The sequence below is a fragment of the Balaenoptera ricei genome, chromosome 15 (genome assembly GCF_028023285.1).
Source record: "Balaenoptera ricei isolate mBalRic1 chromosome 15, mBalRic1.hap2, whole genome shotgun sequence".
Taxonomy (NCBI): domain Eukaryota; kingdom Metazoa; phylum Chordata; class Mammalia; order Artiodactyla; family Balaenopteridae; genus Balaenoptera; species Balaenoptera ricei.
The window spans coordinates 48,382,326-48,405,832 of NC_082653.1; the positions used below are offsets into that span (position 1 = coordinate 48,382,326).

The 23,507-nt window shown below is 48.6% G+C and overlaps 1 protein-coding gene across 3 annotated transcripts in view; it reads right to left on the reverse strand.

Moving 5' to 3' along the window:
• The window catches only part of SLC24A3 (solute carrier family 24 member 3), a 470,509-nt gene that overhangs the window by 178,152 nt on the left and 268,850 nt on the right, over positions 1–23,507 (reverse strand). For all 3 annotated transcript variants that reach the window (XM_059896029.1, XM_059896030.1, XM_059896031.1), the window contains exon 3: positions 19,168–19,244. In XM_059896029.1, coding sequence (XP_059752012.1) covers positions 19,168–19,244 — 77 coding nt within the window. The remainder of the gene's footprint in view (positions 1–19,167; positions 19,245–23,507) is intronic.

The window sequence follows — 23,507 nt, forward strand, 5'->3', positions numbered from 1 at the left end:
AAATAGAGGCCAACACTTCAGGGAAAGAATTTAACTTAATAGCGTAAGAGAACACTGTGACTGTCATCAATGACATGTTTGTTTGGATGCTACATCTTGGTACAAATGTTCAGAAAGGACGCTGAGTCATTGTGAAGTTGGGAAACAGACACAGCTCTGCAGGGGAGGGTCTCTGCTGTCCCTGGATCTCTGCAAAGCCCAAGCTACCTGGCGCCACTGACATCGTGGAGAGAGGCAAGGCATGTAACTGGAGTAGGTGGCATCGGTGTTTTTGCTTTAATCTACTCTCTCCTGCCTTGTACTCTGGGGTATCTTGAGCATTTAACTCAGGACACATCTCTCAATAACGTCCATTCCCAAAAGGCCATCTCATTATACTCAGGATTGATGGATCACCCAGCCTTAAGAAGCATCATATTAGTTTCATTGCTTTACTCTTACCCACCAGCCTAGTGGGCAGACCCTACACTCAGCAGCCAAGATATTAAGCACACGTCACTCATTCACTCGTGCACACCCCACACCTTGGATAAGCTGTCCCTACGTGCAAGGTGCCGTCAAGGCAGCGTGGCCCCCGCTCGCTCACACTAATCTGGGGAGGGGGAGAGGTAAGACACACTGTAACAGAGGGCGGCCTGCATGACAGTCCTTGGGAGACAAACAAAGAAAGTGGGGATTCAGAGCAGGGGCAGATCTGAGCCAGTGAAAAGTCCCACTTTTCCTTATGGGAAGTAAGAGAAAGCTTCAAGGAGGAGACAGCATCCAGCTGGAGCTCAGAGGAGGATTCCAAGGAGACCAAAGGTGATAGCGGCCTGGCCAGGAACTGGGGGCAGGAAGGCCCTGGCATTCCTTGGGGGGTGAGGAAGAATCTGATTTTGTGAGACTATGATATATGAGTGCAGAGAAGAAGGGAAAGAAAGACAAATGGCTGGCACATGGATGGTGGGGACACTTTGAAATAAGAATAAGAACAATGACCAACAATTACCCAGCCCTTTCTAGCACCAGGCTGTGATGTAAGTGCTTGGGAGGATGGATTTCTTTCACCCCCCCAACACAGAGAGCCCTCTGATGCAGACACTGTCATTATCCTCGTGTTACTGAAAACTAAGGGGAGCGAAGTAACTTGCCTGAGGCAACGTACCTAAAGAGCCATGAAGCTGGCATTGAACTCAGGCCCTCGGACTGTAACCCAACCCTGCCCCAGCCAAGCTGGCCCTCTGGCCGTGGGGACGTTGCTGGGGGGAGAGTCCTGAGCAAAGCAGGACCTGGACATCGCACTCCAGATGTTAATCTGATGCTTGTGGTGCTTAATTCTAACTGGAAGGGGCCAGAAGGAAGCTGGAAGATCACTGTGATGGTCACTATCCAGGCAAGAAATGACCATAGATGGATCCAGGGAAGAGCAATGAAAATGATGGTTAATGTTCCGTGCTTGGCCCTGGACCAAGCACATCACACGCCTTATCTTAACCCACAGCGGAACTCCTATGAGGGCGCGGCTAGCCTTATCCCCATACGCAGATGGGGACACTGAGGCCCAGAGTGTTAAAGACCACACGGGCAGCATGTGGTTTACACTCTCGCCCTTCTCACTAATCCTGAGAAATGGTAGGACTAATAGAATTTGTCAAGTCCAAAGTCAGATGCAGCGCTGGAGGAGACGCACCAAAGGAAACAAAAGCCCAGACAAGACAAGACAAGAGCCTTGCTATGCTGGCAGGAAAGGAAATGTGTGGGCTGAACAGAAAGAAAAGTGGTTGGGATGGGGGAGGAGGGATGACACAGCACACCTGAGGGGACACGGGGGTTGCTGGGACTGGGGAGCTGCATGCGGATTCCTCCCCGTTCACTGGATGAGTGATAACATCATTTTTCCACTCCACCCGCCCACCTCCGTTGGTTCAGACAGACTGTGCAAAGCTGCAGGACAGTCTCCAGCCTCAGGAGTTCCCAGCCAGGTGGGGCTGGGGAGAAGATCTTGAGGGTGAGCTCAAGGTGTGGGCACAGGTGCCAGTTGGCTCCCATCTGGGGTGGCGTGGCTGGCACTGGTCTTGGCAGACAGGGAGTGTCCTCCCTCATCGTTGGCACCCACGCTCCTGGAACTCCATCCCGACAACATCCATCTACTGGCTGAGGGCTTCAGAGCAGTCGTCTCCCCCTGAAGTGCAGCCCTCAGCCCATGCCCGACAGGAGGCGGGGGATAAATACCGCAGCTCCCTCTCTCCTCGGTTTGGGTCATCATCAGAGGCCCGTGCTCTCCACTAGCTGCCAGTCCCTGAGGGATAAGCTCCAGCACCTGCCGCAGGGTAACTGGCTGCAGCACATACCCTCCACTGGCCGCTTTCCTTCTCTGCTTCATGTCCCAGGGTGGGGTCATCCCCCAGTGAAGTGCCTCCCTGGACCTTGTCTCAGGGTTGGCTGCTGGGGGGCCCCCGCCTGAGACACATGTCTGGGCCATGGGAGCTCTTCTGGTGCAGATCTGCAAGGAGGGAACGGTCCTCAGAACCGGCTGCAGATCTGGGTCCCTGGGGTGTGGAGGCTTCTGGACTTTAAGGTCAGGTTTTTGATTAAACTTGAACCCCCTACCTGGAATCTCCTGTTACACCAGGGGCAGGATGATAGAGGGAAATCGTCATGAAACTTGACATAGAGCCAAATCACCGAGAACCAATATTTAAAACACAGGGAGTGTTTTCTGAAGCAAGAAGAAATACAATCCTGCAGCCTGTGGAAAAAAAACCACAATCACAGAAAGATAGACAAGATGAAAAGGCAGAGGGCTATGTACCAGATGAAGGAACAAGATAAAACCCCAGAAAAACAACTAAATGAAGTGGAGATAGGAAACCTTCAAGAAAAAGAATTCAGAATAATGATAGTGAAGATGATCCAGGATCTTGGAAAAAGAATGGAGGCAAAGATCAAGAAGATGCAAGAAATGTTTAACAAAGACATGGAAGAATTAAAGAACAAACACCTAGAAGAATTAAAGAACAAACAGACATGAACAATACAGTAACTGAAATGAAAAATAAACTATAAGGAATCAATAGCAGAATAACTGAGGCAGAAGAACGAATAAGTGACCTGGAAGACACAATGGTGGAATGCACTGCTGCAGAACAGAATAAAGAAAAAAGAATGAAAAGAAATGAACACAGTCTAAGAGACCTCTGGGACAACATTAAATGCACCAACATTTCCACTATAGGGGTCCCAGAAGGAGAAGAGAGAGAGAAAGGACCTGAGAAAATATTTGAAGAGATTATAGTTGAAAACTTCCCTAACATGGGAAAGGAAATAGCCACCGAAGTCCTGGAAGCACAGACAGTCCCAGGCAGGATAAACCCAAGGAGAAACACACCGAGACACACAGTAATCAAACTGACAAAAATTAAAGACAAAGAAAAAGTATTGAAAGCAACAACGGAAAAACGCCAAATAACATACAAGGGAACTCCCATAAGGTTGACAGCTGATTTCTCAGCAGAAACTCTACAAGCCAGAAGGGAGTGGCATGATATATTTAAAGTGATGAAAGGGAAGAAACTACGACCAAGATTACTCTACCCAGCAAGGATCTCATTCAGATTCGACGGAGAAATCAAAAGCTTTACAGACAAGCAAAAGCTAAGAGAATTCAGCACCACCAAACCAGCTCTACAACAAATACTAAAGGAACGTCTCTAAGTGGGAAACACAAGAGAAGAATAGGACCTATAAAAACAAACCCATAACAATTAAGAAAATGGTCATAGGAACATACATATTGATAATTACCTTAAACGTGAATGGATTAAATGCTCCAACTAAAAGTCACAGGCTTGCTGAATGGCTACAAAAACAAGACCCATATATATGCTGTCTACAGGAGACCCACTTCAGACCTAGGGACACATATAGACTGAAAGTGAGGGGATGGAAAAAGATATTCCATGCAAATGGAAATCAAAAGAAAGCTGGAGTAGCAATACTCATATCAGATAAAATAGACTTTAAAATAAAGAATGTTACAAGAGACAAGAAAGGACACTACATAATGATCCAGGGATCAATCCAAGAAGAAGATATAACAATTATAAATATATATGCACCCAACATAGGAGCACCTCAATACATAAGGCAACTGCTAACAGCTATAAAAGAGGAAATCGACAGTAACACAATAATAGTGGGGGACTTTAACACCTCACTTACACCAATGGACAGATCATCCAAAATGAAAATAAATAAGGAAACAGAAGCTTTAAATGACACAATAGACCAGATAGATTTAATTGATATATATAGGACATTCCATCCAAAAACAGCAGATTACACGTTCTTCTCAAGTGCGCACGGAACATTCTCCAGGATAGATCACATCTTGGGTCACAAATCAAGCCTCAGTAAATTTAAGAAAATTGAAATCATATCAAGCATCTTTTCTGACCACAACGCTATGAGATTAGAAATGAATTACAGGGAAAAAAACGTAAAAAGGACAAACACATGGAGGCTAAACAATACGTTACTAAATAACCAAGAGATCACTGAAGAAATCAAAGAGGAAATCAAAAAATACCTAGAGACAAATGACAATGAAAACACGACGACCCAAAACCTATGGGATGCAGCAAAAGCGGTTCTAAGAGGGAAGTTTATAGCTATACAAGCCTACCTAAAGAAACAAGAAAAATCTCAAGTAAACAATCTAACCTTACACCTAAAGAAACTAGAGAAAGAAGAACAAACAAAACCCAAAGTTAGCAGAAGGAAAGAAATCATAAAGATCAGAGCAGAAATAAATGAAATAGAAACAAAGAAAACAATAGCAAAGATCAATAAAACTAAAAGCTGGTTCTTTGAGAAGATAAACAAAATTGATAAGCCATTAGCCAGACTCATCAAGAAAAAGAGGGAGAGGACTCAAATCAATAAAATCAGAAATGAAAAAGGAGAAGTTACAACAGACACCGCAGAAATACAAAGCATCCTAAGAGACTACTACAAGCAACTTTATGCCAATAAAATGGACAACCTGGAAGAAATGGACAAATTCTTAGAAAGGTATAACCTTCCAAGACTGAATCAGGAAGAAACAGAAAATATGAACAGACCAATCACAAGTAATGAAATTGAAACTGTGATTAAAAATCTTCCAACAAACAAAAGTCCAGGACCAGATGGCTTCACAGGTGAATTCTATCAAACATTTAGAGAAGAGCTAACACCCATCCTTCTCAAACTCTTCCCAAAAATTGCAGAGGAAGGAACACTCCCAAACTCATTCTATGAGGCCACCATCACCCTGATACCAAAACCAGACAAAGACACTACAAAAAAAGAAAATTACAGACCAATATCACTGATGAATATAGATGCAAAAATCCTCAACAAAATACTAGCAAACAGAATCCAACAACACATTAAAAGGATCATACACCACGATCAAGTGGGATTTATCCCAGGGATGCAAGGATTCTTCAATATACGCAAATCAATCAATGTGATACACCATATTAACAAATTGAAGAATAAAAACCATATGATCATCTCAATAGATGCAGAAAAAGCTTTTGACAAAATTCAACACCCATTTCTGATAAAAACTCTCCAGAAAGTGGGCATAGAGGGAACCTACCTCAACATAATAAAGGCCATATATGATAAACCCACAGCAAACATCATTCTCAATGGTGAAAAATTGAAAGCATTTCCTCTAAGATCAGGAACGAGACAAGGATGTCCACTCTCACCACTATTATTCAACATAGTTCTGGAAGTCCTAGCGACGGCAATCAGAGAAGAAAAAGAAATAAAAGGAATACAAATTGGAAAAGAAGAAGTAAAACTGTCACTGTTTGCAGATGACATGATACTATACATAGAGAATCCTAAAACTGCCACCAGAAAACTGTTAGAGCTAATTAATGAATATGGTAAAGTTGCAGGATACAAAATTAATGCACAGAAATCTCTTGCATTCCTATACACTAATGATGAAAAATCTGAAAGAGAAATTATGGAAACACTCCCATTTACCACTGCAACAAAAAGAATAAAATACCTAGGAATAAACCTACCTAGGGAGACAAAAGACCTGTATGCAGAAAACTATAAGACACTGATGAAAGAAATTAAAGATGATACCAACAGATGGAGAGATATACCATGTTCTTGGATTGGAAGAATCAACATTGTGAAAATGAGTATACTACCCAAAGCAATCTACAGATTCAATGCAATCCCTATCAAATTACCAATGGCATTTTTTACGGAGCTAGAACAAATCATCTTAAAATTTGTATGGAGACACAAAAGACCCCGAATAGCCAAAGCAGTCTTGAGGCAAAAAAATGGAGCTGGAGGAATCAGACTCCCTGACTTCAGACTATACTACAAAGCTACAGTAATCAAGACAATATGGTACTGGCACAAAAACAGAAACATAGATCAATGGAACAAGATAGAAAGCCCAGAGATTAACCCACGCACCTATGGTCAACTATTCTATGACAAAGGAGGCAAAGATATACAATGGAGAAAAGACAGTCTCTTCAATAAGTGGTGATGGGAAAACTGGACAGCTACGTGTAAAAGAATGAAATTAGAATACTCCCTAACACCATACACAAAAATAAACTCAAAATGGATCAGAGACCTAAATATAAGACTGGACACTATAAAACTCTTAGAGGAAAACATAGGAAGAACACTCTTTGACATAAATCACAGCAAGATCTTTTTTGATCCACCTCCTAGAGTAATGGAAATAAAAACAAAAATAAACAAGTGGGACCTAATGAAACTTCAAAGCTTTTGCACAGCAAAGGAAACCATAAACAAGACGAAAAGACAACCCTCAGAATGGGAGAAAATATTTGCAAATGAATCAACAGACAAAGGATTAATCTCCAAAATATATAAACAGCTCATTCAGCTCAATATCAAAGAAACAAACACCCCAATCCAAAAATGGGCAGAAGACCTAAATAGACATTTCTCCAAAGAAGACATACAGATGGCCAAGAAGCACATGAAAAGATGCTCAACATCACTAATTATTAGAGAAATGCAAATCAAAACTACAACGAGGTATCACGTCACACCAGTTAGAATGGGCATCATCAGAAAATCTACAAACAACAAATGCTGGAGAGGGTGTGGAGAAAAGGGAAACCTCTTGCACTGTTGGTAGGAATGTAAATTGATACAGCCACTATGGAGAACAGTATGGAGGTTCCTTAAAAAACTAAAAATAGAATTACCATATGACCCAGCAATCCCACTACTGGGCATATACCCAGAGAAAACCGTAATTCAAAAAGACACATGCACCCGAATGTTCATTGCAGCACTATTTACAATAGCCAGGTCATGGAAGCAACCTAAATGCCCATCAACAGACGAATGGATAAAGAAGATGTGGTACATATATACAATGGAATATTACTCAGCGATAAAAAGGAACGAAACTGAGTCATTTGTTGAGACGTGGATGGATCTAGAGACTGTCATACAGAGTGAAGTAAGTCAGAAAGAGAAAAACAAATATCGTATATTAATGCATGTATGCGGAACCTAGAAAAATGGTACAGATGAGCCAGTTTGCAGGGCAGAAGTTGAGACACAGATGTAGAGAATGGACATATGGACACCAAGGGGGGAAAACTGCAGTGGGGTGGGGATGGTGGTGTGCTGAATTGGGCGATTGGGATTGACATGTATACACTGATGTGTATAAAACTGATGCCTAATAAGAACCTGCAGTATAAACAAACAAACAAAACAACTAATACTAAACTTTCATTGGGTTATTTGTATGGAAATATGTTAATATAAATGTTTCAGACATTACATGAAATTTCTAAAAATCTTATATGTTCTGGTATAATGTTATAAGTAATAATCCTAGTTATTACTTTAAAATGTATATCTCAGAAATAACTAATTTTCTTGTCAACTGCATTATTATGAACTTTCATCAAATCTTTAAACGTGGTCATTTTTAAGTCTTTTGTCATTTACAGACAGTTCTGGGTGTACTCTGATGATTTTGCAAATATGTTCCTATAAAAGGGTTTCATCTTCAAGAAATTCATGGAAAAGACTCTGACAAGTACAGGTTTCTGGTAACTGACTGTACTGCTGAACTGAATGAATAAGCATTTTCAGAACTCTAATGAAAAACTGATGAACTCATAAAAGTGCTAACAAAAGATCAAGATGAAAAAAAAAAATTAATTACATGGGACTGAGTGAACTGATGAGGATGAGTATAATTTTTGTGACTTTCTGTCTGAATTAAAAAAAAAAAAATCCCACAAGGACTCAGAGGCAAAGAATATACAAATCAATTTTCACTGCAAAGTAAAGGAGCTGTTACAGTGGAGGATTGCTGGACTGAATGTCAATATTATGACATAGTATGAGTGTGTTTCATGTTTGGTAATTGCAATCATTGTTGCTTTTGTTGTGGTCATCCATGTACAATGCTTGGTGTCAGTCTATTTATCTCTTGTAAAAATAAAATACAGTGTGTGTGTGTGAAAAAAAAAATTAAATGAAATTAGAACACTCCCTAACACCATTTTATTTACATAAAAATAAACTCAAAATGGATTAGAGACCTAAATATAAGACCTAAAATTCTTAGAGGAAAACATAGGAAGAACACTCTTTGACATAAATCACAGCAAGATCTTTTTTGATCCACCTCCTAGAGTAATGGAAATAAAAACAAAAATAAACAAATGGGACCTAATGAAACTTCAAAGCTTTTGCACAGCAAAGGAAACTACAAACCAGACGAAAAGACAACCTTCAGAATGGGAGAAAATATTTGCAAATGAATCAACAGACAAAGGATTAACCTCCAAAATATATAAATAGCTCATGCAGCTCAATATTAAAAAAACAAACAACCCAATCCAAAAATGGGCAGAAGACCTAAATAGACATTTCTCCAAAGAAGACATACAGATGGCCAAGAAGCACATGAAAAGATGCTCAACATCACTAATTATTAGAGAAATGCAAATCAAAACTACAACAAGGTATCACGTCACACCAGTTAGAATGGGCATCATCAGAAAATCTACAAACAACAAATGCTGGAGAGGGTGTGGAGAAAAGGGAAACCTCTTGCCCTGTTGGTGGGAATGTAAATTGATACAGCCACTATGGAGAACAGTATGGAGGTTCCTTAAAAAACTAAAAATAGAATTACCATATGACCCAGCAATCCCACTACTGGGCATATACCCAGAGAAAACCATAATTCAAAAAGACACATGCACCCCAATGTTCATTGTAGCACTATTTACAATAGCCAGGTCATGGAAGCAACCTAAATGTCCATCGACAGACGAATGGATAAAGAAATTGTGGTACATATATACAATGGAATATTACTCAGCCATAAAAAGGAAAGAAATTGGGTCCTTTGTAGAGATGTGGATGGACCTAGAGACTGTCATACAGAGTGAAGTAAGTCAGAAAGAGAAAAACAAATATCGTATATTAAAGCATATATGTGGAACTTAGAAAAATGGTACAGATGAACCAGTTCGCAGGGCAGAAATAGAGACACAGATGTACAGGACAAACGTATGGACACCAAGGGGGGAAAGTGGCGGCAGGGGGTGGTCGTGTGATGAACTGGGAGATTGGGATTGATATATATACACTAATATGTATAAAATGGATGACTAATAAGAACCTGCTGTATAAAAAAATAAATAAAATTCAAAAAAAAAATACATGGAGTGTTTTCTGATAAATTAGAGCATGTAATGGGCTATTTTATCCAGATTGATTTGTTCAATCAATGTTTGCGAAAGACTAGTTCTTTAGGCTAAGTATCAGTATCTCATTGTGTGTTTAGCTTTTGAACTTACACTTTACAGAGGAAAAAATACTACAAAATTGTAGTCAGTATAGAACTATTATTCACAAATTGGGACTGTTGGCAATGTCATCTCAGAGGAACACAAAAATTAAGTTTGTTTTGTATGTAAGAAAATAAAGGAAAATAAAATAATTAGAGTGGGGAAGGGTGGACCAAGTGATAAGTTAGATATATAAGATGAAGAGGAGCATACAGCAGGCTGTGGGTGTCCAGTCCCCATGGGTAAACATTTGGTGTCTAAGCAATGTGCATGCTCTCTCCCATCACCATTTGGGGCTCCTCATAAGATCCAATGTGACACTGTCTGCTCCAAAGCTCATTCCCCCCCAAGCTTCTTTCTCTCTTGCGCTGGGTTCAGGACGTGAACCAAAGAGACAGTAGATCAACCCATGTTGCACCTTAGTGTGTGCCTGTCCAGAACGGGTTGGAGTCTCAGAATTCTGCATCTCCTGTAGCCTCATGCAGCTCAATATTAGAGAGGGAACGGATGTGCATAATAATAATGGTAGGTGATATCTATTCAGCCTTTGCCTCAGAAGCAGAACTGGATTCCAGGATTCCAGTGCAAGTCTTTTAACTGGGAGGGGGGAATCTCAGGAAGCGCCCCCCAGAGAAGAGCAAGAAAATGAGTTGGGGAAGAACGGGCAGCTCATCAAGGCGTGTTATCCAGCAAGATGCTGGATGGGCACCTAGAGCTTATCCCTGCTTGGACAACCGCGGGAGTCAGGGTGGCGTTTCCGTGAGCACAACCGAGGCACAAGGGAACCGAGGTATTTATTCACCAACCCCTCTCTGTCTGAGGGCTACTTCTGGAGGCTGGTGATTTCCTGGCACATCTGTGCTGCCCTGCATTCTGGTAGAATGGGCTCTGGGGACCAGAAAAAGCCCAGAGTCATGGGGGCTGGATGATGGGGGTCAGGCAGGCACGCACAAGCTGTAAATACTAAGTGGGTACAGGTGGGGCATTACCCAGGCAGTGCCAGATGCTCTGCCAAGAGCTTTGCACGCCTATCTTCATGCATTCCTGTAAGCAGCCAGATGAGGTGGGTGCTGCATTTACCTCCAGTGACCGATGGGGAAACTGAGGCTTGGCAAGGTAAAGCAGCTTGTCATGGCTACGCGGCTTATCGGTAGAAAAGCCAGGACTGACACTCAGGTGGGTTTCACTCAAAGTGCATGCTCTAAACCGCCAGGCTTTATATCCAGCTCGGGGTCCTGGAGAATCAACCACCAGCCAACCTGTGTGTAGCCCATGGGGCCTAATGGTCAGCCCTGGGTCGTCTGAACTAGGTCTCATGCAAGGAGATGAGTGAGTAACTTAAGATCTATCGGAACATAATTTACCCTCTTTGTACTAATCCTCTCTGGACACCAGTTTTAGCTTTGAGTTGACACTGACAAATTAAGGACATGCTCAGCACTTTTACAAGAGTAAACAGGAAATTCCACAAGCTCCTCTAATCATTTTTCTCTTCCAGGGTGAAATCCCTTAAATAAACACGTCTGCCTCGCCAGTGAGTTTTTGCCAGGGCCTTGCTGACCAGATCCTGTGGGTCCCCTTAAATGTTAAAACCCCTGCGGCAGCCCCTCTCCCAGAGCGCTGGGCTTGGCGGAAATGCCAGTTGCACAGAGGTCTCTGGGACACGCCCTGTCCTGGTGCTCTCAAGGACGGGGCTGTCTCCCAGTGGGTCTGTCTCTGGTCCTTTGTGATGGATTAAGCACAGGTGAGCTGCCCTTAGAGGGATGTGGGGTGGGGAGAAGGTGAAGACTAAAGAACCTAACATTTCCTGAGTATCTACTATGTGCTCCCACTTTACAGATGTGGAAATTGAGGCCAGGAGAAGTTCTGTAACTTGTTCCAAAGCCCCCAGCATGTTGGTGATATACAAACTTTCTCACTCCTTATCTCGGTGTCCTATTCTCTCATCAAACATCCCATCCTGGTGGCCTGGCAGTGCCTTCTCTCCATCCCGTTTGTTGGAGCTGCTAAATCCATCAGAGGCTGGGGTAAAGGAGCAGCGCCTCTTTCCTGGTGACCTTTTATTCCCGGCCACCTCAGCTTTGTGATTTTGAGTTGACAACACAAGCAAAGGGAGGGATGATGCTGAATTAGAATTCATCTCTAGGTTTTCTAGGGGAACCCCTTCCACTTGTGGCTATTTAAATTTATATTAATTATAATAAAATTTAAAATCAGACTAACCTCTCAGTCAGACTAACCGCACACTTCAAATGCTCAGTAGCCACAGGTGGCCAGCAGCCGCCTTATTGGAAGGAGCAGAGAGAGAACACCTCCATCAGCACAAAAAGTTCCACTAGGTAGCGCTGGTCTATACAAGTAAAGTTGAGTCTCAGGGCCAAAAAAGCAAAAGGATGGCCTTGGAGAGCTAAAAATAACCCCTGGGGCTGAGGTGGAGCTTTGACATGCAAAGCTGCCTCTCCAAGTGGGGGGGGGGGGCAGGAAGGGCCCCTTCCACCTCCTGCTGGTACCCCAGCCCCTCCATCCCCTGAGAACCTGCTAGGGCATCAATTAGTTTATTCTTTGGCTCTTAACAAAAGCAATCTAGGCCCCAGGGAAGGGAGTGGATCCAGGGAAATCATTTTCTAGATATTATAATTAAACAGATAACTGGAAGCAGCCCAGCCCACAAGGAAATGACATCCACCAAGTGAGGCCCCTTCCAGAGAGGCCCCTCCCCCAGGACTGAAAGGGGATTGGAGCTCGGAGGAGTCAGGGAGAGGAAGGGAGTCCCTCCCATCTGAGATAGGGCTCTCCCCCAGGTTCCCAAGGAGCACATCCAAAGTAGCCTTCACCTCGCTCTGGGTGGGGGGTTAGGTTGCCGTTAGGGTGAAGGCTGCAAAGCCAAGAGTCCCCCTTCAGGATCCGCCCACACTCCTGTGCTTCAGACACCCTGACTGATGAAGACCTGACCAAGCGTCAGGTCGGCTGGTGACCCATGGTCTGGCAGGAAAAACACAAGGCTTCTGGGGGTTGTGAATTAAGGGACAGTGAAGAGTGCGGGTGGGGCGGGGAGTGAGCAAGCAGAGCAGGGGCAGAGGACACCAGGGGGAGCCGGGGCCAGCTCGGGGGCAGAGACGGCCTGGAGGGGGCGGGACAGAGAGAGCCAGGGCACGCAGGCACTCTGCTTGGGCTAGGCGGGCAATGCCGCGACATCAAGGAAGTACAGACCGGACCTAGAGGAACCACAATTGCAGAGGGAGGACGGTATCTGAACAGCCTTACCCTCAAATCCCAATCACATTTCACCACCTCTGTCCCAGGGGCCTTCCTCCAGTGCCAACTGGTTTCCTCTGCAGCTCTGGGGAGACAGGAGGTCTTCATGGAATCACGAGACAGAAATGAGCAAGTTCCTGAGATCAAAAAGCTGATCTGGGAGTAAGGGAAAATCTGGATGCAGGCTCACAGAGTGAGTTTCCCCAATTCCTAGACCAGATTAAAAACTTCCGGGGCAGAGAAGGAGGAGAGAAATGTGGACAGGCGCTGGGGGCTTCTGGAGACCACCAACCTTGCGGATCCAGCCCTGGACACCATCCTATGGGGATGCTGCAGGGACTGACATGAACGTTCCCCGTTGCTGCTCCTGGAGCACCTCCCTGGGCGGAGATGGCCCAGCACACGGCTGATGGCCCAGCACACTCGCGTGATGGCCCAGCACACGGCTGATGGCCCAGCACACTCGCATGATGGCCCAGCACACGGCTCCTACCTGTGCTTCTCAAACACCCACGCTGTTGGGAGCCCACCTCCTCGCCTCACGTGGGAGCCACTAAAATGGGCACTGGACACTGGGATGCAGTGAGGATGGAGATATGGACAAGGGAGTCCCCCCCCTGGACAGAGCTGGCTGAAGGCAGATGGTCAGGGACCTCCTGGTGGCCTGAGCATCCCTTTGGCCACCCTGGGAAGCCTGATGTGACCCTAAAAGCTCCTCGGAGGAAGAAGTCTCTCCCGTGGGCACAGAGTGTCTAGGTTTTAGAATATAAGGATGGATGTCAGAAACATTCTCGTTGATGTTTCTTTCCTGGGCTGGTCCATGGGTGGGTCTGAGTCACTGGACCAGCTAGCAGCCTATCTTCCAGACTCACTTAGCAGAATTTGCATTTGTAAGGCCTCCATGTTCATTTCCAGGAGTGCGATACTTTACCACCTCACACCCAAGCACGTAGAAATCTCTGCCCGCCGAAAGAGAGGAATCACACTAAAAATGCAAAAAGAGGGCTTCCCTGGTGGCGCAGTGGTTGGGAGTCTGCCTGCCGGTGCAGGGGACACGGGTTCGAGCCCTGGTCTGGGAGGATCCCACATGCCGCGGAGCAACTGGGCCCGTGAGCCACAGTTACTGAGCCTGCGCGTCTGGAGCCTGTGCTCCACAAGAGAGGCCGCAGCAGTGAGAGGCCCGCGCAACGCGATGAAGAGTGGCCCCCGCTTGCCACAACTAGAGAAAGCCCTCACACAGAAACGAAGACCCAACACAGCCAAAAATAAGATAAATAAATAAATATTTTTTTAAAAAAATGCAAAAAGAAGGCTCAAAACTTAGGCAGAATCCCTTCGGAAGCTGACAAGGTACACAGGGGGCATTTACTTCTGCTGTGGAGGCTGATTTATTAAAGACAGACCAGTCTTGAGAAAGAATCTCAAATATTGATTACTTAAAGCTTCTTCACTGGAAGAGAAAACGTGGAGCCCGGCTCACAATCGCAAAGATTCAGCTGTCTACATGCTGGATAAGCAGCAAAATTTCACAAGGTATTTATAAATCACCAACAAAGCATGATTCTAGAAAGTTATTTCCAGGCTTGTTCATCCATTTGGGGGAGGGCCCATGAGTTTCTAGGGTGCACACTTCCTCACAGACCAGGAACACTGCTTTCAGCAACTCAACATTAGAACAGGCTGACTGTAAAGCAAGTTCTCAGACAAGTGTGTTTCCTTGGGGATAATCATTGTTGATAAAGTTACACAGACAACGGATTTCCACTCTAGGAAGGAACCCATATGGAAAGAAAGTCGGAAGGGCTCTTTTTCTAGTGCAATCTCAGGTCTGAGCATTTCTGACAGCCACAAAACCAGAAAGAGCCAAGGGAAAGTTAAAGTCACAGTGTGGGGAAATTTTAACCAGAAATGGCTACGTGATTTCCACAAAGCTCACACAAAAGAGGGAAGTATTTGCGTGAAAGAAAAGAAAAAGAGAGGTGAGCTTTTTTGACAAGTAAGATTGAAGGATTGTTTCGGGGAGTCCTCGGAACCACCTGTGACCACAGGCCAGCACCCGGCTGAGGTCAGCAGCTACGTGAAAAGCCTCCTGTGAAAAGCAAACTCACGGGGTCTGTGTGGAAAGGGGTATGTGAGTTTAGGTACAAAGTGTGAAGTTTAAGCAGGTTTTGGGATATACTCTGAAAGGCTCAGGAGCTCTGGTGGAGACCCCAAATCACTGCCAGTCGGTTCCCGGGGCCCTCTCCCTGGGGTGGCCTGGGGTGACAGGACACAGCTCTGGGACCCTCCCGCAGAGGGCTTCCCTCCCTCACTGGAGGAGGCCAGATGATGAATCCCCACATCCCATTTATGATGCCCTGAGAGGTGTTCCTCAGGTACCTGGATTCTGGGACCCCTACCCAAGTGGCCCTGAGCCTTCCTCGCTGGACTTCCTGGACCTTTGTCGCCTGGCTGGGGAGCAGACTTCTCTGGGTCACAATTCCCCAGGCGAGGAGGGATGGCGACTGGGGGCTGCTTCCCCGCACTTCCAAGCCAGCAGCCGAGTCACCTCTTGGTACCTCCCACCCTCCCACCTTAGTTTCTGCTCACTCCAGACCCCCTGGACTCGAGGGTCTACATCTTCGATCACGGGTTTCTGGTTCCTGCCTGGAATCCTTTCCCCCTTCTCCTTTAGAAAATGCCTGCCCACTTTTCAAGCCCACTCAGCTGCCCCCCAGCACTGGATGGAGACTTCACTGAGTTCCCACGGCACTGGGGGGGCCACGGCCACGCTCACACACCGTGGGAGCGGTCCAGAGGTGGGCCTGCCTACAAGATAGCGGGCTCCTGCAGGGTGAGCTGTGTTCGGGCTTTCAGAAGGGTCCAGCCCGATGCCACCATGTTGCAGGGGCTTGGAGACGCTTTCCAGAAGGCTGAGTGCAGGAATCTGTATGTAGCTCCTGCAGCTCTGACTCATGCATTTATCTGTCCACTGGCCACCGAAACGGCTCAGGTTAACCCTGGCAGCCTTTCTTACATCCAACAACGTTCACCTGACAATTTCTGAGCGCCTTAAATGTGTTGGGTGCCATAGTGGGTGGAGGGGTAAAAAGAATGGTTTGTCTCAGTGCTGAACAATCAGGGACTGAGCAGCTTTTGTTTTGCGACTCGTCAGACGCTGCACAAGGGTTTCTCGTGATGCTCAGGTCCCCCCAGGGGGCTTATACTCTCAAAGGTAGGATAACATAGACTTGCTCCTTGACCCTGGGGAGGCCACCAGCAGGCCCACCCTGACAGGTGGAGAAGAGGGGCCTCTCCTGGCCTGAGCCCAGCCCCGTCCTGCACCTGCCTGCACGTGGACCCCCCCCCCGAGGCAGCAGGTCAGGCTTCTCCACCGGGGTCTCCTCCCTCTGAGAGGTGGGTCCGGGGAGGAGGCCTGCGCAGGCCTTGGCCACAGGTACAGGCTGCCTGGGTGGAGAATTCTGAAATTCCGGGTGCCTGGAGCGTGGTCTTGAAGGGGTGGACACTGACCTTGGCCCCTGGACTCCCTGACCTATGGTTTCTATGATGCAGGGCCCAGGGCCGAGGAAACCTGTGGTTTCTATGATGCAGGGTTCCAGGGCCGGAACCACCTGTGACCACAGGCCAGCACCCGGCTGAGGCCAGCAGCTACGTGAAAAGCCTCCCGCGAAAAGCAAACTCACAGGGTTCAGAATCAGTGATGAAAAAGTGTGTAGCTGCAGGCTTATGTCTTTTTTCCCCACGTGCTACTCTTTTAGGCACGTGGGGAAAAAAAGCACCTTTAAGCAAAGTGGGAAATTACCCTTGTTTGTCTACTTGGCCTTCAGGCCTGCCTGGGAGGCACTGCCACAGATGGCAGAGGCCTTATGGGGACCCTCGGCTCACAAAGGACAAGGCACACGCACCCTCCTCTGCCTTCAGCTGGATTCACAGGACCCCGGTGGGAGGTGGAGCCCCGCCATCGGCAGACAACAACACTGCCTTGGGAGACGGAAGCTCGCGCCGTTCGGGCCCGGGCCGCGAGTGGAAGCCCCATCTCTCAGATGCCGAGGCATCAGGGCGCTAAGGCTGCTGGGGCGTTCTGGACCCGACGCAGTGCCTGGGCCTTCTCAGCCTGGTGACCGGGAAGGCGCCCTGGTGCCAGGGGTGGCAGCTGGCATCCACAGTAACTGCTCTGTGCCTGTAACTGTCCTGAAGGGCAGGAGGCTGCAGAGTCTGCTTTATCGTTTGGTATTTTTAGAGAATGTCTTTGCTGACAGAAGATCCCTCGTGCCTTTTTTTCAGGCAGGGTATTGGCCGGTTGGGGTGAGTGGGGAAAGACGTTCACCAGGAAGGGAGTCACGCTGAGGGCAGCTTATGGGTCCAGAGGGTAAATATCTTACCAGAAGCCACGCACAAAGCAAGGAGCACAGAACTGGGCCCCAACTCATGTCTGGTCTGACTCCAGAGCCCAAGGTGTGCCCACTGACCTACTCAGGTCAGGCGTGGATGGAAAAGTAAGGTCTCTGTCCCCTCCCCTGAGTCATGGTGTATGTGTGACGGTAATAGAGGCCGCTAGAAATGACGTGTGTGACTTCCGAAGCCGGGCCATTCAGGCCACGGGCTTCTTCCTTGTCACCGTGACCCTCCCTCTGCAAACCCTCAGCTGCCACGTGGAGCCACGATGGAGGGGCCACAGCGAGGTGCTCTGGTCAGCAGTCGCAGCCGGGCTAGTCCTCTGGGCACTGCAGACACGGACAGCAGACAAGGGAGTGGACGAGCCTTCTCCGAGGGCTCCTCCAGCAGCAATGGCTCCGGCCCCAGCCATCGGCGTCACCACCAGCCATCCGAATCGTCCCACCCCGGGCCCCGGATCCTGGGGTGCAGCATCCCCTCTGTGCCCTTTCTGAACTACTGACCCCTGGAACCCATGAGAAACAGAAAGTGGTTATTGGGTGTGCCACTAAATTTGGAGACCGTTTCCCAGCAATAAGTAACCAGAATGGAATTAAGAGCATTCTGGGGGAGAGTGAAGGCCACTGAGATGGGAAAGCACAGTGACAAACCTAGTGGAGCATCTGCCCTGGGTCTTTCTGGTTCTGCAGCCACTCCTGCGAGACAGCCTCACCCCTGCACCCGCCCCAAACTCTCCGAATGGGGACAAGGAAAATCAAAGGCCTTCAAGCCACTGGGCCTGTGGACGAAGTGCTAGGGCAGTGGTGGATATTAAGAGCCAGAACACACTTTTATGGACCACCTACTACGTGCCATTACATTTAATCCACGAATTTAACAAATGCTTTGACCGCACCACATGCCAGGAACAGGCCTGGGAAGGAAGCCTCGCACAAAACTACATCCCTGTTCTCATGGGGCTGATGTGTGAGTGAGGGTGACGGGCAATAAGCAAATAACTCTATAATATTATGTCACAGAGTGCTCGGTGCTGTGGAGAAAACAAAGCCGGGAAAGGGGAAAGACAGGCAGTTTACAAAGGCTGGTTGGGAAAGGAAGGCCTCCCCAAGAAGGTGGCGTTTCAGCAGAGAGAGCCCATACTCTGTCTGACCTCAGAACCCATGCCCTGGGCATGGGTATCAAGGAAAGAAAAAGCCAGGTATCTTCCAGCGTACACACCTGTGGCCTCTTAGAAACAGTACATCTGGATACACACTTCCATATATAAAATAGATAAACAAGGACTAACTGTAAAGCACAGAGAATTATACTCAATATCTTGTAATAACTTATAATGGAAAAGAATCTGAAAAAGAATAGGTACATGTATATATATACACACATATATATATATATATACGTATATTACGTATATTACGTGAATCACCTTGCTGCACACCTGAAACATTGTAAATCAACTATACTTCAATAAAAACATTTTTTAAAAAGTACATTTGGAGATCGCCCTCCTTGGGGCTCACAGGCCCCCCACCAGCTATGTGAACAAGACGGGAGACTCCTCTGAGGGCACCTTTCTGCCCCCCCGACCCCCTCCAGGCCTTCCCTCCGGCCCTGAAGGCAGGGCCACCAGAGGGGTACTTACACAGAGCACGTGGAGGACCACCGCCCCCTGTCTTCTGTCCTCGTTGGTGAAGATGTCATTGGGGAACTCGTGCAGGGCTACAGAAGGGAGAGAGAAAACCAACTCAGTACAGGTGACAACACTTTCAGGGCGGGAGGTCTGGGACAGCGCTGCCATCCTTGTTCTGGTATGGGGTCCACAAACCTGGATGAGGAAAGATTACATCTTCATGTTCACAAATCTCTAACTGGAATTTGGTGTTCCCTCCAGATAAGAACGGAGGCAACAAACTGCAGCTGTGCTAGAAGCACCCAGGCTCTGCCCCCAGGAGACACGTTCATGATCCTCTGTCCTGCCATCCGCATGGCTCACTCATCATTTTAGCGTGAGGGTGGCTTGCAGACCGCCACCTGTGACCAAGGGTTCATGAGAAAACACGGGAACCACGATCACGCAGGTCTAACACAGTGACAACTTCATTTCAGCAGATCAGTCTCCCTCTGTCGCCTCACACATCTTGCAAACACTGAAATGTTTTCCCAAGCAGAGGTCTGCAGGCTTCAGGGATTTCCCAGGGGTCCGTGGCACACACAGGATTAAGTCCCTGCTCTAAACCGTCCCTCTGTCCCTCCTTTCCTTGTCCCACTCCTGCCCTGGCCTGGGGCCTGGGCCTCTTATGACTCCCTCCCGGCTCTCACTTCTATAACACATTGCCCTCCCCTCCCCAGGGAGTCCAGTACAGGGCAGAAACCACGAGAAATCTTCCTTTCTGCCCACTTTCCAAACCCAGGACGCTGATGGCCGCTGTGGGGCAAAGCGAAGGAGAGGGAACCCTGCAGGGCAGGCCTGTCTCTCACCCTCGGGCACCCAGAGCCCAGATTTCCTGTCTCCGTCCGGCCCACCGTGCACCTGGACCTGGCCGAACCTGCACCCCACTCCGTGGTTCTGAAGATGACAAGCCCCGCCCACAGCCGCGCTGCTCCTTCCTGATGTGCCCTTCGTCTGTATGAACCCTCAGCGCCCGTGGGATGGGCTGGCTGCTGACAGGCCGGGCTGGGCAGAGACGGAGGCTCTGAGGGCAGGACGGCCACACAGACTTGTGCAGAGTTGACAACGGCGCACGCAGTGAGCTCTGCTCCTGGCAGGCATGGGCCCTGCACTTCGCACCCACTGTGCCTCTGACCCGGGACGGAAAGCTGCCGCTCCCGCGCTGTAGATGAGGAACCCGAGGGGCAGCCGGACTGGACACCATCCTAGAGGGTCCACAGCGAGGACCACGCACCCAGCAGACGGGCCGGGGCCGCCCTCACTGCTGTGATCCCGGCTCCCGGCATCTATTTGCCATCTTACTCCACCCGGTGACCTCTTCCTTCTGGGGGCCCCCTCCAAGCAGGGGACCTGATCTGATCTAAATTCTGCCTCCACACCCCAGAGGGAAGCCGGTGGGCTGTTTGTTCCTTTGCATTTCTCTGTGCAGCTGCCATGGGGCTTTTCAGCGCCGGGCAGCTCCCGGGTAAATGTGACCATCCCATTGCCCACCTACCCCCAGAAGTGGAGACTGGTTGGTGGGCCTGGTTACTGTATTGATCAGGACAGCCATCATCCTGGGGAAACTGAAACCAGGGTCTGCCCTGTGATGGGCGCCACGCAAAACATTCACGTGTAGGGACCGCTTACCATCAGCGAGGAGGAGGTGGGAAAAGTGAGGGGGCATCGAGGTACCTCTGGTGCTAATACACGGAAGCCAGCTACTTTCATCCCTCCTACCCTACCCTGGCTGAGGGCAGCAGGTGAAGGGAGTGAAGGCCACGGTGCAGGCAGCCTTGTGTATGCAAGGCGCCCACACCATGCCAGCTCCGTCATCCCTGCCTCTCTACCAGGACCTGCAGGAATGGTTCGATCAAGGGTACTATGTCAGTATGTGATACATTTATGTTTTGAATCCAGGCATTTTGGTTTTAAATCCCCTTGGCACTCAGCAGTGAGTGGAATGACCATGACCAGGTGGGTCCTCTGGGCTTTGAGTTTTGGTAGGGGAGGGTCTCGGCAGAGGTCTGGATGCCCAGCCAACCCTGGGACCTGGCTGGGGCTCTCGGACAGGACCAGGCTGAGGGCTGTTCCCTTGGATGGGGAAGGACCCACGGAGCCCAGTGCTGACGCCGGAGGGGCTGAATGCTGTCCAAAGCCCTGGCCAAGCACGTGTTGGGGGGGGTGTGGGGTGGGGACGGGAGGGGGGAGTGGGCGTGGGGACCACAGCACTCTCCTTCAGGCTCCTCCTTCCTTACGGCTCAGGGACCCTCCTCTCTCTCTCTCTGGGGAGTGGGAGGCTTGGCAGTGTCCCCATCTTGATCTGCTCTTCCTGGCCTGGTGCCTGATTCATCACCAGCCGGAAACTCCTAGTCCTCTGTCAAGGGTGTCTCCTCCTGTCGGAACCCATGACTGGCCACGAGAAAATCGGTGAAATTCTCCGTGAGATGATCCCAGTGTAGCAGCAGGGGGGCTGGGGGCTGTGAGCAGAGCAGCTGGCCCTGCCGGACCTCCTCACTGAGCTGAAGGTGGCTGGGCAGTGGCTGAGACAAAGCGTGGGTGTGTCGGGGGTCAGCTGGGGGGAATGCAAGGCAGTGGAGAGTTAGTTAAATGCTTTCAAATTGGTTTGCTTCCGAACAGCAACAGAATTCTTCTTTGGTGGCTCCCAGGCGTGTGGGAAGACCGGCCAGGAGAAGTATGCCAGGGAAGCCTCACCTGACACGGTTCCCACTCCGACCGCCCCTTCATGGCAGCCCCTCTGAAAACATGCATCGGGCTGCCGATGAAATTATTACAATGATGCACACCTTGCAGAGAATACTGCAGATATTTTATGCTCCCTCTTAGAGATACATCATCTTTTGGAAAAAAGTCACGAAAAGAGATTTAACAACTGAGCTGGGGCTGTCTCCTCTTGCCCTCCAAGAGATGAGCTTCCTTCATAGGCGGGTCCCTCCAGAGCAGGCCCCCAGACAACAGTTTGAAGGCCAGCAGGTGATCCCAGGAGAGGAGTGGAGAGGTAAGATAAGAAAGGGAAGGAGCTGATACATAGGCTCAGACTTGCCAGGGCCCCTCTGGGAGACACTACAGAACATGCCCCGGGGCTATACATGGACACCCATCCGTCATGTTTAAGGCTGTCTTCAACACTTTAGGGCAGGCCCTTAACACTTCTGCTCAGCTCTGCACTGGCCAAGTCAGGTGTGTTCCTGGGAGCAGAGAAGGCCCTAGACAGAGTCACAGGCGCATCAAGAAACCATCCTCGCGCGTGGCGTGGTGATGCCTGCATGGCCTGCATGGGGTCTGCAGGGGACACCCATGATCCTCCAAGCGCCCTTGTGAGGGAATGGAAGGGAAGAGGGACAGGGTGTCTTTATGAATAGGAGCAAGAGCCCCTAACTTGCTCGTGCATAACTGGCGTCAGCACGGAGCGGCGGGGCGTGGGGTGGAGGTGGCAGAAGGAAGACCCTGGGCCCGGGCCTAAGAGTCTGGGTAAACTGCTGTTGTGCTGTGCCTTCCGAGTCCAGCATGGCAGTGCCTGAGTGTTCAGAGTGCACCGCACTGAGCTGCATTGTAACGTGTTCTTATGTTAAGCATCGAATCCACCACGTTAGAATCTTATCTGGCTCATCTGCAAAGGGCAGTAGCAGACGACCCTGGGCACAGAGGATGTGACTCAGGAGCAGCCCTGTCACCAGAGACCCAGTGGGGCAGCAGCTTTGTTGGGGGGAGGCCCCCAGTGCTCATGACTTATCTCATCAGCCCCTCCTATGCACCCCACACAGCGTCTACCAGTACACATACTGCTATTTCACGCAGCGTTGCTTTGTCCAGGTTCTAAAGCAGTTTGGTATGATGGTGTTTAATCTCCCTAAGAAGGGGTCAGCCTGGGCCCAGGAAAGCGTCCTCAGTTGGGTATCTGGAGCTGTGAGGTTCACACCCAGGCCTCCCACGGTGTGGCCTTTGTCGACGTGTCACTTCCCCTCTGCGGGCCTCAATCCACCTGTTGGCCCATCTGAAAAATGGCTGCGGTTCCTCGTCTCCGCTCCCTCCGGTCCACGCGCACAGTACGGTCAGTGCATACAGCAGGTGCCTAATAAGTGTCCGCAGGATGAAGAGAGGGGACTGGGACACTGACCGGGGATGGAGTGAGTCAGCCTTCCCCGGCTGGCCCTACGGTTCAAGAAAATAACTGCCGGCAGTGGCTGAGCTTGCTTCTCTGAGGCCGAGCAAGCCCCACCTGAGGCTGGCACACACTCAGACACGCCCCAGAAACGGCGCTTTCAGAAGAGCTGCAGTTGCCCAAGAAGAGTGAACGGAGACAGGGTGGCCCG